The 14,518-nt window shown below is 44.7% G+C and overlaps 1 protein-coding gene across 1 annotated transcript in view; it reads left to right on the top strand.

The window, feature by feature from the left end:
• Positions 1–2,790: 2,790 nt before the first annotated feature.
• PRKAR1B (protein kinase cAMP-dependent type I regulatory subunit beta) overlaps positions 2,791–14,518 on the top strand; it is a gene marked incomplete at its 5' end in the record, with an annotated part of 89,496 nt that continues 77,768 nt past the window's right edge. The window contains 2 exons of the mRNA XM_079320901.1: positions 2,791–2,967; positions 12,185–12,355. Of these exons, the coding sequence (XP_079177027.1) occupies positions 2,791–2,967; positions 12,185–12,355 (348 nt within the window). The remainder of the gene's footprint in view (positions 2,968–12,184; positions 12,356–14,518) is intronic.

The raw sequence follows: 14,518 nt of genomic DNA, 5'->3' as shown, positions 1-14,518 counted from the left end.
AGAGGGACAGGGAATGGGAATGGGAGAGAGAGGGACAGGGACAGGGAATGGGATAGAGAGAGGGACAGGGACAGGTACAGGGAATGGGAGAGAGAGCGGGACAGGGACAGGGAATGGGATAGAGAGGGGGACAGGGAACGGGCCAGGGACAAAGAACGGGACAGGGAATGGGAATGGAATAGAGACAGGGACAGGGAATAGGATAAGACAGGGACAGGGAACGGGACAGGGATGGGGATGGAGAGTGGGAAGGACAGGTAAAGAGCGGGAGAACAGGGACAGAGCGGAGGGACAGGGACAGGGACAGGACAGGGTGACAGCGGCGGAGGCTCCATGCCCGGCCACTGTCAATGTATCACTGCCCCGGCTGTTTCTTCTCTGCAGGGATCAAACATCACGTCAGTTTCTGCAACAGCGTTGTATTCTTTTTAATTTGTATTAGCTGATGTTGCTACATTGTGTTTGTGTTGTACTTATGTGTACTTTACACAAGCTCTTGTTTTGTGTTCTCTCTGGTGACTGCAAGGAACAGACATCAAACCAAAAGGATGCTCAATGTCCTTTTCTTGAGTTAAAACACCGAATCTAAAGTGCAACAAACTACAGAACTAATTAAAATTATTATTTTAAAATAGCCCTGTGTTTACCAGCAGAGTTTATTCTCTTGTGCTTATCCCAGCTCGACTGTGATCTTTTGGAGTGCTGTTTCACCCTTTATTTTATGGGAAATATGAACGTGAGTTTCCTGGCAACAAAAGGAATACAAGCGTGCATTGGAGTATTCCTGACAGCACGTGCTGGACCGTGGCTGAATCCCAGCTGTGACCACGCTCTTTGTGGCCTTGCACAGAGGTGCTGCTGGGTGTGCTGGCTTTGCTCTAAACACCCACGGCAGATCTGCCCTTCCCAAACTGTGGGTGCTCAGCAGGGCTGCCAGCTCCTGTGCCACAGACAGCCCTGTGGCCACCCTGTCTCAGCAGCCTGTCCTGCCAGGCCAGCTCATCATCCACGGTGATCAGGACACCATGGCCAGTTTGTCCTCTGTGCCCAAGCCATCCTTCCTGGCTGGGCCATGTCTCACAGCCAGGCTAGTCTTCCATGGCCATGCCCATCCTTCATGGTCACTTCAAACTTGCAGACTGTCCTTTGTGGCCAGGCCATTGCCCATTGTGGCCAGGCTCGTCTTCCTTCACTAGCCTGTTCTCAGGCTGGTGATGTGGAGCAGCCAGGCCAGGTCCTGTGGGTCCGAGCGGGGCAGAACGGGTCAGCGCGGGGCAGAACGGGTCAGTGCGGGGCAGAACGGGTCCGTGCGGGGCAAAACGGGTCAGCGCGGGGCAGAACGGGTCAGTACGGGGCAGAGAGGTGCAGAGCGGGTCCGTGTGGTTCGGTTCGAACAGGGGGATCCGTGCCCCAGAGAGGATGGGAGCGGAGGGGTACATGTGGCTCGGAGCGCAGGGCTCGGTGCGGAGCTGTGCGCGGCCGGTGCCGCTCGGTTCGGTGCCGCTCGGTTCGGTGCACAGGGCTCGGTGCGGAGCTGTGCCCGGTTCGGTGCGGGGCAGTGCGCGGCCGGTGCCGCTCGGTTCGGTGCCGCTCGGTTCGGTGCCGCTCGGTTCGGTGCGGAGCTGTGCGCGGCCGGTGCCGCTCGGTTCGGTGCCGCTCGGTTCGGTGCCGCCGCTCGGCGGAGGCGGAGGCCGCGCCCGCCGGTGAGTGACGGCGGCGGCACTTCCTGCGGGCGAGCGGCGGCGGAGCAGCCCGAGCCTTTGTGCGGGAGCGGCAGGACGGTCCCCGCGGCGCCCCGCGGCCCGGGGCGGGCGGGCAGCAGCGGAGGCGGCGGCGGCTGCAGTGCGGAACCGGCAGCGAGCCGCTTCCCCCGCCTCCACCGCCGGCCAGCACAGAGCAGGCGCCTCCGCTCAGCCGGCTCCGGACACCAGGTATTTATTTATTTACCGGCCCTTGAGCCCCGCGGGCCCGGCCGGGCGCGGGGCCGTGCGGCGGGGCGGGGGGGACAGGGACAGAGAGGGACAGGGACAGGGACATCGGCGGCAGGTCCGCCCGCCGGGCCCGGGGATGCGCTGGTGCGGGGCCCGCCCGGCCGGGCCCGGGGCACTTCCCGGAGCCTCCCGGCACAGCCCCGGCCGCCCCCCGCACCCCCCGAGCCGCGCAGACCGTCCGGGAATGGGATAAAGCTGTCCTGGCCTTCGGGGCTCGTACCGGAGCGGTCATAACCTGGCTGGGGGAAATAAACAGGGTTTGGGGCTATTCTCCCTTCAGATCATCCAACTTCCCTTCGGGGGGCTCTGCCCGCTCCTCCCCGGCTTCCCCCGGACCGCGGGGATCGTTGAGAAAGGGAGAGATGCTAAAATTGCCCGAAGATGTCTGTGGCAAACAGCTGGATTCTGGTGACAGGAGCGAGTCCCCGCGGGGAGAGCAAAGCAAGGCTTTATGCCGAAATTTAATAGTGTCTCTGAAACTCCTTGCCTCGTAGGGTTAATTTCACCCTTTGTTTGTTGCTTTGTTGTTTTTTTTTTCTTCCAAAGATTGATCATTATTTAGGAGTTAAAATCCTCTTTGTGTACTTGGTGGGATGTTGATGATACAAAGATGACACAGTTCAGCATTTCCACGTAGCAGAATATCATCATCGTTCAATAGGTCCTCAATAGGCAACAGGCAACATTAAAATGTCTTTGCTCTTCAGATCTCTCTGTCAAAGGATTTGGAAACTGTCTTTTATCTCTTTCTTGCACCATTTTCTTACCTAGGTTGTGTTTTCTGTTTACAAGCCTGAAGATGGCTGCTGCTGCTTCCTGCAATGTGGAAGAAGATGAGAGCCTGAAGGGATGTGAACTCTATGTTCAGAAACACAACATCCAACAGATTTTAAAAGAATGCATTGTAAACCTCTGTATAGCCAAGCCAGATCGACCCATGAAGTTCCTCAGAGAACACTTTGAAAAATTAGAAAAGGTCAGTGATTTTCAGGTGACTTTACATTTTCCATTTATAAAATGAAAAAGATGGTTTAAAGATTTCAAACGCCTTGGTACATTTTTTTTCTTTCAAATTTTAAATGATCACACAACTGTGGAAATGCAAATTGTTAAGAGAAAACAGCCCCAACCCTTTCATTTGTGGATGTCTACTATAACATTGGCTATAGTTTAGAATTTTTTGTGTGTAGCAACAGGATTAGAATATCTCATCAAACTGCACTTGTTAAAAATGACCCAAATTGGTTGTGAGGAATGGTATCCTGAACTCTCATCTCTTGGCAGAACCTGCCTGTGGGTACAGAAGATGTTTATTTCAGTGTCGGGTGGTGGGGTTTTCCCTTCCCCTAAAACTGACTAAAACCAGGGAACCAGCAAGTTCTCAAAAATCATTGAACAGTTTGCTATTTAACGTCACTGCTGTCCTCTCTATCCCAGGATCCTCTGACAGGGGATGCATTAAGAGACACCTCACTTACTGTGACTGTCTTCAAAAGCAGTGAAGAGAGGGGGAAACATTTTAGGACATTCCCAGACAATTTTTTTCTAAAGTCTACAGGTATCTTTGCAGGAAGAGCATGTTGTGTGAGCAAGTGTTGTTGTAGGCTTGAGAGATGGTTTGGTGGTTTCTTCCTTCAAGAGTGAATAATGCATAGGACTGATATATCACCAGTGATGTAAAACATTTAATACATCTCACTCTCTGCTTTTCAGATACATTTTTTTATAGGTGAGTATATGCCAAATTTGTGTAGTTTAAAAAAAAAATTGCAAACATTGCATTTTGGTGGCAGTCTGGGACATCAGAGAAGGGTAGAAAGTACAAGATGTTTTTTAATTGTATTTATTTATTATGAAAAAACCCAGTATCTTAATTCTGTGTATTCTGAACTTCTGACAGCCAAGATTCATTTTGAGAGAGTTAAAATTGTTGAATTTCCTTTGCTTTGTTGTGAACGTGTGGAATTTTGGATTTCTTGAAAAGAAGGATAAGCACCACCATTCTCGAAAAAAAAAAATTAAAATATAGTGTGGCATTATGGAATATACTCCATTGCTAGAGGGATTCCTTGAGGAGTTGTACTGGGGGAGTTTGGTTTTGTTGATGTGTACACAGCACACAGACCTGAGACAGGGGGGCAGCTCCCACCCTTGAGAAATGACATCTTCTTTCATGTGATCTATTATTTCCCAAAGAACAGCAGGATTCTGTAGGACATCAATCAGGATGCCAGCACAGGAGATGATGGATATCACTTTTCTCAAAATGGAAGATGATTTACACACATCAAGGCATCAACTGCAGGGAATATTGTGCTTGCTGTGGGAGGACACAATCTTGGCACTGCCTCTCTAGAGCAGCCTGCTGAGCCTGGAGGCTTTAAACTGATTCTGGAGGTTTCCAGCACTGCAATTCTTGTTCCTGCAGAAGTTTGACTCTTGTTTCCCAACCATCACCAAGGACTTCCTTGGGATGAATTGCACTGTGAAGGATTTCTCGCAGTAAAATAATATTTTGACTTAGTTGCATGAGAACAGTTGAAGGAAGACTTCTAATGATAGAGAAATCTTCCAATAAGTTTTGTCTTGTATTTATACACAGGTAGTTTGAAGAATCCTATTGGAATTCTAAATTGAGCAATTGTTCATTAGATTTTTGTAAATGTGCAATACTGACATGGCACATTTGCTATCATCTCCTTTAATTTTGGTCTTGTGTCAGGAGAGGAGTGAAACTCTTTGTGTTTAAGCATGATTTTCTAAACAAAATAATTCATTTTACCACCTAAGTGTGGTATTTTGGGGTTATTTTCCAAGCTCATTAAGATAAACAACACGTTCCACTGAAGAGAGCAGCAGAAGAACAGTTTATCTGTCAAAAACACATGTGGGAAGTTTAGACATGAAGTGTAGGATATTTTTCAAGTGGTTAAAAAATGAGCTTGTGGAAAACCAGTAGAGCTTAATCCACATAAGTGTACTGGAGCTACCTCAGAAGTGAATAAAACAAAAAGAAGAGTGTGTTTAATTTTGCTAATTCTTCATCCAATAGAAACAACTCATAAAAGCAAGATTTATTGTGATATTCAAGATCAGGGTGGATCATCACCTTCTGATGAATCAGAGTTGGGTCCATTGCCTTCATCCTGCTGCTCCATGGAGATGGGTCAGGGTCTAAGCCCTGACCCCACCACTGGCCCCAGGTATCACAGGTATCATTCTCAGGTGGAACACGTGCAGGGCAGGTTTGTTTTGGCAGGATTTGGAGGAGCAGCTGAGAGCAGAGCCAGGGAATCAGGTAATGCTGCAGGGATGGGATGTCCTGGGCTGGTGCTCAGCTCCATGCCTGGCCATTCTTTATTCATGGACGTGGTCTGAGAGGGCTGTGAAGGGAAAATATGAATAAATACTTCTGAATAAAGTGCTGGAGACTGAGGTTTGATGTTTGATGTTGAATTCTGAAGGTGTGCCAGTGTTAAAAAGAGCACCCCCTCCTCCAACACCTTCCTATTTGCAGTTTATTTGTATCAAGAACAGTATCAAAAACCATAAGTCTGAAAATAATTGTGGGAAAACTTTAATACACATTTTTCTGTTCACTTAATATTGGCAGGACCTGCTTAGGTTGCCAGTAATTGCTGGGAATCAGCCTAAGTTTCTACATTCTGAAGTTTGCAAGTCACTTTTATATGCTGTGACCTACGAACTTCAAGGTGACATCTACTCTGATCACATTAACAGTTACTTTGTAAAAATCTGTAACATGCCCTGGAGCACAGAAAATAGTTGAAAAGAGTTTAGATACTTTATATTTTAAAACCTGTGATATTTCCTTTGAACAATTTATTTTATGTTTCCCAGTGACTGTGTAGATTTTGGTGGATGGAGTGAGAAAATCTTTCCCTTAGGGATTGTAATTGGGTTTTTTTGAAGTGAGGGAATAGATGTTAGCTAAGAATCTGTGGCATTATTTTAACAGCTGTAATTAAGTCCTGTTTACTTGAGGACTAAAGGAGGCATAGCAGAAAAATAAAACCAACCAAACAGGGAACCCATATTTTATCTCTAGTTCTTACTTTATGTGAAAAAGTTAATTACTGAGAAATTATGGGAAACACTTTGTACTTTTAGCCATATCAAGACTGCAAAAATTCCATAGTGTCAGGCTGTTTAGTGCCACAACTACATGATCAAAGGTGGGGTTGTCTTGCCAGATAAACTCAGCTATTCCAAAGCAAAGAATTAGAATAAAGAGTAGAACTAATGAAGAAAATGGCACAAATGAGGAAACAGCAGGATGTGTTTAAAATGGCTTTTTGAAGCCATGTGCCTGTGGGGTATTTCAGAGCAGGGCTGAGCTGGGCTTTGCTGGTACCTTCTGCACCTGAGCTCTGCCCAGGCCCCTCCTGTTGCCATCTGCACGTGCAGAAAATGCTGCTTTGCTCTAATGAAATGACTGCCAGAGGATGGGCAGTGTTCTTGTGGATCCAGGCTGATGCTGGCTGTCTCATGGTACCATCAGAAGGGGAATTTTAGGAAAACCCAAGCTCAGGAATCTGCAGTTCAATATTCCAATATCCCCACTGGCAGAGCTGCACATGGGTGGGCTCTGCCAGGAGCTGCCTTGGGCAAAAAAGATGTAATAAACCACAAACACACCCTCTGTTAGCAAAATACACTTTATTTACTCACCACAGAAAGTTTCAGAACCAAAGGTACTTGAGCATCAAAATTTGAGCACAAGGCTCTTCTGCAATTGTATTCTCCCTCAGTATTTGTATTTTATTACAGAAAGGAGTCCTTCAATCAATAATTTCCACCAGAACCTGTCTAAACAGATTGAATTAATTCTCAAAAGTATGGGTTATTATTATGCAAAGTATAACTCACTGCTTTCAGATAAACTGGGGAGAGATTAAAGATTTGAAGCAACATCACACCAAGAAAATCTATAGAAAAAATGCATTAACTAACCAGTTTAATAAAGCCCAATAATAATAATAATACTGTTCAAAGCTTGCAAAGCAGTTGGTTGGCATACACTTGGTGGTCAGAAATGTTGGTAAAACATGCAGGATACATACCTGAGATGCTGATAGAAGCTCACCAGTGGGAGCACCAGGTGCCCTGGCTGTGTGACTGCACTTCTGAGCAGCTTGGGCAGCCTCTGCTCCTGCCTCTCCTCTGCTATCAGTGCTGGGAAGGGCTGGATGAAAAGCAGCTCAGGTGGGACCTGTGTGATTGCCAGAGTCAGCCCCAGGCAGTGTTGTGAGAGGTGGCAGTTTTCTTGGAAGAGGTTAAGGAAAACCAGGTGAATTTTTAAAACCCCCTCAGGCAAACTTTCCAACATGCAGGAGGCTTAGGGAAAAGTGGAGAATGAAGGGAATAAAAGCAGGAAGAGAAAAAAGCTTTTTCCCTAAGAAATAAAATTACAAGCAAACCCATGATCTAACGAGTCTGTATGGAACATATTAGAGCTGAGCTCCCTGTTTATTTTGTGTGTCCACAAGTGTGAGTGGCTTTCCCAGTCTCAAAGCCTAACAAAACCAGAGTGCAGTGATGGAAAAAAGAGGGAATTTTGCCTGGAAGAGATCTTTGTTTCACATCTCAATCTCCCCTGTTTTACATTCATCAGGTTACTTAATCCACTTCTATGTGGGCTTGTCTCTTCTTACACAAGCTATGCATGCACACATTGTTATTTGGCTGGATTTTAAGGATCAGAAGTGTTGGCTATGATTCTCTTTGATTATATAAGCTTTAAAGTATCAAAAATAGGGTCTGTGTTTTGTAACATAACCTCTCACTTTGCTGTGAGGCGTGTGTAAGAAAGGAGGGAAGAGGTGGTGATGGGTTGGGATGCTGAAGACACTGGTGAGGGGGAAGACAAGAAGTGTGAACAAGTTGCAGGAGGTAAAACAATGGCAGTAAAGGGTCTGAGGAAGGTCAGCCATGCAGCTGGAGTGTCATCAGAGTAGGTGGATTTTTGGCAGGAGAATTTGGCCTCTAAGATATTTCTTAGAAGTGCTATAGAAGAAAAGGTAGCATGTACCAGGGGGAAGGCAATGGAACAATTATTGGGACTGTGTGAGTAACAAGGCTGAATGATCATAAAGATTGTCTGTCCTGGCAAAGATAAGACTGAAAAGAATGCTAAGATCTCCCAGATTTTTCCTGCTTTTAGTGATGGCATCAGTCCCATGTTTCTAGCAAAGGGAAGTGCTTTGCCTTTGGCCTTTATTGGTTGATATAAATCATCAGCCCCAAGGAGTGGTGAGGGGTGGTAGAAACCCTCCTAGATGGAGAGCATCTCCTCTGGGTCAATTCCAGTGCAAAGAGAGATTAGTTACCTGTGCAAGAACCTTCCTGCATATTTTCTGTGAATAATCCAAGTCTGTCAGCCAAAAGAGTTAATAAATGTGCTTAGGGGAAAAAAATATCATTTAGAGTGTACTTGGTGGTGTTGTTTTTGAATGCAATGTATACATTGTAGGAAGCAGAAGTACTGAGCTTTGATATCAAATGTCTGACTTGCTTTTAGAAGTCTTCTTGGGATGTTATTGTAAGGCTGCACAGTTATTTGGAGCCTCCATAGGTGCTTTTCTTTCTCCAGCTCATCTGACTTTTCAGGTAGTGTCAAAGGCTGAAAGGAGAGACTGGGAGAGGAAGTGAATTTCTGTTTAGAAATGCTCCTGCTGATAGGGAAGAAGGCTTCTGTGCCAGGAAGTGTGTGTGCTCTTAAGCAGTGGTCTGAAAGGAAGGGTAAACCTAAAAACTGTCTCAGCATTGTGGTTACTTCACTTGCAGTGCTTAAACACATTAAAAATTCACAGAAGCATTATCTGGGGAAGATGCTGAGGACAATATGCTAAAATCCTGAGGTTTATATCTCAGCCTCTTGTAGCTGAAAGTGGACATTCAAAAGATAAATTGATTACTGCAAATGTGTTTATTGGATCTTTTTTCAATTTGAGGCAATGATCAAAGGAAGTTGCACTGTCTTGCAGTTGGGTCTTCTGTGTGTTTTCTCATTTGAAGGTGGACATAACTGGGCAATATGATCATGAATTATCAGTGCCATCCAAGGAGAGGGAGAGACAGAGCTATCATTTGTTGTCATGACAACAAAAGATGATGAGGTGTTTACTTGAAACTGAGTTCTGCACAAGGATTCACATCAAGCTGCATCTGAAGATCGGTGTTGGAAGAACTCTTCCTCAGACTTCTTTAAACTTTTGCTGCATTTGTGCAGTTTTACCCCAGGATATATGGAAGACATCTCTCTGAAAGCTCAGCCCAGGACAAAGGCTTTTATTTCCAAAAGGCACTCTCTAGCTCAGGAATGGGGATCCTTCCCAGACTGCAAATGTGGAAAAGCCAGCCAGTCAACTGCCTGCTGTCTGTGTGAGAGGGGTTTGTAGTGAAGAGACTTCCTTTCAAAATGAACCACACTGTAACTCACTTTTATAATCCTTTAAAATCTTTTTGGCTTCTAAAAGTATTTGAGTTTAAGAGCATGCTTTGTAGTATTAATTTTATCTCACTGAGCTTTCTTTTGTATATAAATCTGTGCTGGGGCAGGGGAGATATTATTTATTAATTCCTTGGAACTGGCTTTTTATGCAATGTGTACTGAAGGGAGAAGAGTGTACTTTATATTCAAATGTGTCAAACTACTACCCTTCTCTCTGAGTAAATATGCTGTGTATAAAAAGAACTGTGTGGGTGCTGCACACCATTAGTTACCTGACCACCCTCTTGTTGTACTTGCCTTTTAGTTAAATTTTAGCTGCTGTTCTTCAGAAAGGTCTTTACTACTTTTCAGTTAAGAGGGTGCATTTGGTTGTGTTCATTTGATAAAATCAGAGATCATTGACACTGTCAGAGATAGGGACTTCAGTAATGTTATGTGAAATTCTTCAGTCATAGCTTTCATTTTTAAAAACTAGATATTAAATGCAATTTTAGTATCCAGCACAGATTTGTATTTGAAATATGTTGCTTAATTGTAGTTAAGGAATCTAGAGTCAGAGAAGAGTAAGGAAGAAGTTGATAAGAATGCTGAAATAGAATTTGCAGTTCTTACACTATAGGAAAATCTAACTGAGTAATTTTTTTCATATCCAGTGCTGCTATTTGAATGTGAAATTAAAAAGTTTCAGTAAGGATTTAATACATCTGAAATTCTATTTTTTTTTTTTTTGGTTACAGCACCAAGGTCAATTGTATTGTGGCCTGGGATTTTTGGGGTTGTAAGCCATATTTAAACCCCAACTGATCTCTGAAAGAACTTGGCACTTTTTGAGGCAGGTCGAGATCTCAGAAAGTCAGATCTTTAGTGAGCCCTCTACATTTTATCTCTGAGCTTGTCCCCTAAATAATTTTGTAATGCCTTCTTCAAAACAAGAATGTGTGACTTGTTACTTTGAGTCATGCAGCATGGGAAATACTGTTCAGTGATTTATTTCCAGCAGCAATAGTGCATCAAAGACTGGTGTCAGAGGTTAATGAGAGGGGCAATGCCAGTGATGGTGCAGGAATTAATTGGAATAAGACCAGAAAAGACTGGTGGCATGACAGGATTTGATGTAAACATCAATGGCAAAACATATATTAATCATCCATTTCTCTTGCAAGCTTGAAAGTTGTGAGCTTGTGCCAGTTTTCTGTACTGCCCTTTCTGTGCCATACCTGATGAGCTGTGGATAAGTCACTTCCTCTGGCAGTGAGACCAGCTGGTGATGCTGGTGATCTGCCACTCCTGCTGCTGCTCCCTCCTCCACTCACTCCTGTCCTAGCTCTGCATGGAAAGTCTCACTGGAAATTTCCTGTAGGACAGGGGCCAGGTTCTGGCATCCCTGTAGGAGAAACGCTGGTTTATGGGGTGTGCAGGGAGCTCAGCCTTGCTGTGTTCTCTTTTGGGTAGCCTGCAATGCTGCTGAGCTGAGTTGTCTGAAAAATGCTGAGGTTGTTCAGGGAGTTGTGGGGTGATGCTACCTGTTCATCCCTCAACATGACCCTGGGGCTACCAGGCTGTGGGGTTTGCCTGCACAGAGATGGCAGCAGATGGAACACTGGGCTAGACAGCTTGTCTCCTGGCAGTGCCTGTGTCCTGCTGCTCATGCCCCTGGTTTCCTGCACCAGGGAACAGAACATATGGTCCACCCCATCTCCAGCTCTCCCTGCCTTTAGGCAGGATCAGTGGAGGCTGAATGGGGAAGCAGCAGGACACTGTGCTGTGGCTGAGCAGTGCCAGGGGGTGAGAAGGGCTGGCTCTGAGCAGAGAGCCCTGTTCCTTTGGCTGACAGACATGGATGATACAAAGGGAATTTTACTCCTTTATGCTTTCCTTTGAATCCCAGGAAGCTGAGGGATAGAACATGGGGCTCTGGGAAAATACTGTAATTATGGGTAATCTGGTTTGTCTCTATCCTTTGCAAGTCAGGTTCAGTGTATGAATTGATAGTCTTGCAACTCTGACCTCCTTTCTTGAAGTTTTTCTGTACTCTTTTTTATTCTTGTTGCTCTCTCTTCAGGGATTCCCCTTCCTATTTTATTCTCTGTTCCACAAGCATGAAATTTGGAGAATAACCTCCCTATAGGCCAGCTGGTGCTAGGCCAGCCATCATCTTTCACAGTCCTCTGGAGCCTACCTTGGATCTTATTTGCTTGGAAAGAGTCCCATTGGTTATAAATCACTTGTATGGCAGAAATTCTGGAGTAGGGAGCATGTTTGTTGTTTGTGGTGACAGTAAGCTTGCAAAGCAGAGCAAGATGAAGAAAACTATCTAATATATCAATGTGTGACTTCTGACAAGTTGTCTGTGCAAGAGACAGCGACATGTACAAGCCAACTGAGAAAATAACAGCTGTGATGTTGGAGAATAAGCAAAAGAGGCTCGTTTTGCTTTCTCAGCCAGGAGTGGCTGCAGAGATATGCCTACACTTTATATACATTGTATACTTTATATACATTTATTATACATTGGTTAGAAAAGAGTTGAACAGGTCAAACGCCTGTACACACGTTGTAGTTAACGCAATTCTCATTGAATTTGCCATTTTCTCTCAGCAGTGCAGATTGACAATCACCCAAACATAGAAGCGAACGCTTTGCTGATAGTCCTAAAGGAAGCGTGAATTGACTGTACCCGTGGGTAAGAGGCGTTTCATTGCCTCTTCTTGCCTTGCAGGAGGAATGCAAGCAGATCCTGGCTCGGCAGAAATCCAGCTCCCAGTCGGACTCTCACGACGATGAGATTTCCCCTCCGCCGCCCAACCCGGTGGTGAAGGCGCGGCGGCGGCGCGGCGGGGTCAGCGCCGAGGTGTACACCGAGGAGGATGCTGTTTCCTATGTCAGAAAGGTAACCTGGCACCTCCCTCTGCCCCTGCCATCTGCTAGACAGTCCAGCGACTCGTCTTTTGTCCCTAATTTGGCCGCCTGGGCCAGTCTAGGGGATGGTGTCCTCATGCTGGCATGAGCAGGGCTGACCATCCTCATCACCTCTTTTGCTGCCTCCTTGACTAAGGATTTTCCCCATCAGTGGGATTTCAGCATTCTCTGCTCTTTCCTTTTCAAGATGTGCAGCTCATCTGTTTCCCTGTCTAACAGGGCCAATATTTCCCAGCCACTTTCTTGGTAGTCCCTGACTGCAGCATCTTCTGAGCCTGATCTGACCCTCGCATTGTTGGATTTCCTGTTAATTCGGGTTTTGTTTTTTGTTTCCAAAAGTCAGTTCTGCCTCAAATTTTCTTTAAGTAATTTAGGTTTCCTACACCACTCAGGCACATATTTCCCTATGTTGATTAGGTACCACTTAACCCATTTAATTTTGGATGTGTGTTGACTATACTTGGGTGATTTTGTGTGACCATTGTCTTTGAAGAAATGCCAACCCCAATTAGCTAATTTCTTCACAAGGAGCTCTGATTTGAGCTTCTCTCTTTCAAGCTCCCTTTTTCACAAAAATACCTAATCTTTGGTATCTCCTAATAGCTCTGCTATTTTTTTTTTTTTTTTTTGACAGTGGCTCAAACTTTCAAAGATTATGAAAAGAGAGACATTACAATAGCATATGTCATGTTTGTTTAGGGAGCCAGGCTGAAAATATATTTCATAAGGTTGACAGATGCTGCTAATGTGCTTTTGTGCACGCCTGGAGTAGCTTTAACTCAAAGAGCTTGCTTTTTCTTTATGGGAATACATTTTGTCAGTCACTGTTTTTTTGGCAGAATGCTTTTTGCCTTTGCAGTCAGATGTGCTTTTGTCATCTGCTTATGATACAAGTTCTCTTGCTGCTCTGGGGATTTCTGTCCCAAGAAAAAAAATAATTAGGAGAGCCATTCATTCTAAAAACAAGTGTGTAAAAGTATTCTTGTGGTGGTTAAATAATGTTTGCAAATGAGTGGTGAATTTTAACAGCACTGTGGTCTAGCTATTAATGAATGCCCTGCACTGTTAAAAAACTTGTGTGATACTTCAAAAGCCACTTTAAAACACTTTTCTTTCTGTGCATTTTGCAATATCCCCCTAAAAAAATCTGTGGAGAGATCCCATTTGTTTCTGTTTATTATGGGTTCCATCTGACTCTTCTGAAAATCAAAGGCAACACCCCTTCCCACCCCCCTGAGTAATTCTTTTATGTTTATAATGGAACCTGAAGTGAATTTTGTTTTCTTCATTTCTCAGCAGTGATGTCAGTGAGTCCTGACAGTAGCATGAGTAGGCAAGAACCAGAAGCAGCAATACAGATCATATTCTGTGTGTTCTGTGACTAGCCCTGTTATGATTTTAATTTCCTAGGAACTGACTGGTCTTAAATAAGAATAATTTAGGGGACAGTTTCTTGTACAGCTACAGATGCTGGACAGAAGACAGGACTAGCACTGGAAGGATTTGTGTCAGTGCTTTGTCTTCTGGCATAAGCAAATTAACCCCATGGTGAAACCCATGGATGTGTGTGTGTGACAGATTTCTAGAACACAGAAATAAAAGGACACACTGAAAGGACAAATTATGGAACAAATTTAAAAGAGTAAAAAGCAAGGCAAAGGTTGTGTTAGACTATTGCAAACAGATGGAATTTTAGATAGTAGTCAGGAAGAGCTGCTGGCTTGAATTCAGGTGTTGGATAGAAACACATCTGGGTCATAAGGCAGCTTGAGGGATCCCTTTAGGGGTGAGCTGCAGCATGAGTAGTGCTAGAGGCAGTGAAAGGAGTTATATCCCTGGAGAGAAAATCAAAGGAGATTTATCTTTGTGATTTGAGCAAGCACATGGCATGGCTTCATTCTGGGGAAGATCTCTGTGGAGGGTTAGTTCATCCTTGAACTAGGGAAAGCAATATTTGTCAACACATCTGACATAACACAGTTGACAGCTAACAGAACAGGAATCTTGCTCTAAAGAGGGGTATGAGCTTGAAGAGAGCACTCAGTGATTGTTTGGAAGAGTGATGTAAGAAATGGCCAAGCAATTCTCACCAGCATTTGATTTTGGTCAGATTCCTGGTTACACCTAGAAAATC

The sequence above is a fragment of the Erithacus rubecula genome (genome assembly GCF_903797595.1).
Source record: "Erithacus rubecula genome assembly, chromosome: 17".
Taxonomy (NCBI): Eukaryota; Metazoa; Chordata; class Aves; order Passeriformes; family Muscicapidae; genus Erithacus; species Erithacus rubecula.
Note: the sequence above shows the minus strand (reverse complement) of the source record. Positions and strands in the feature narration are given on the sequence as shown.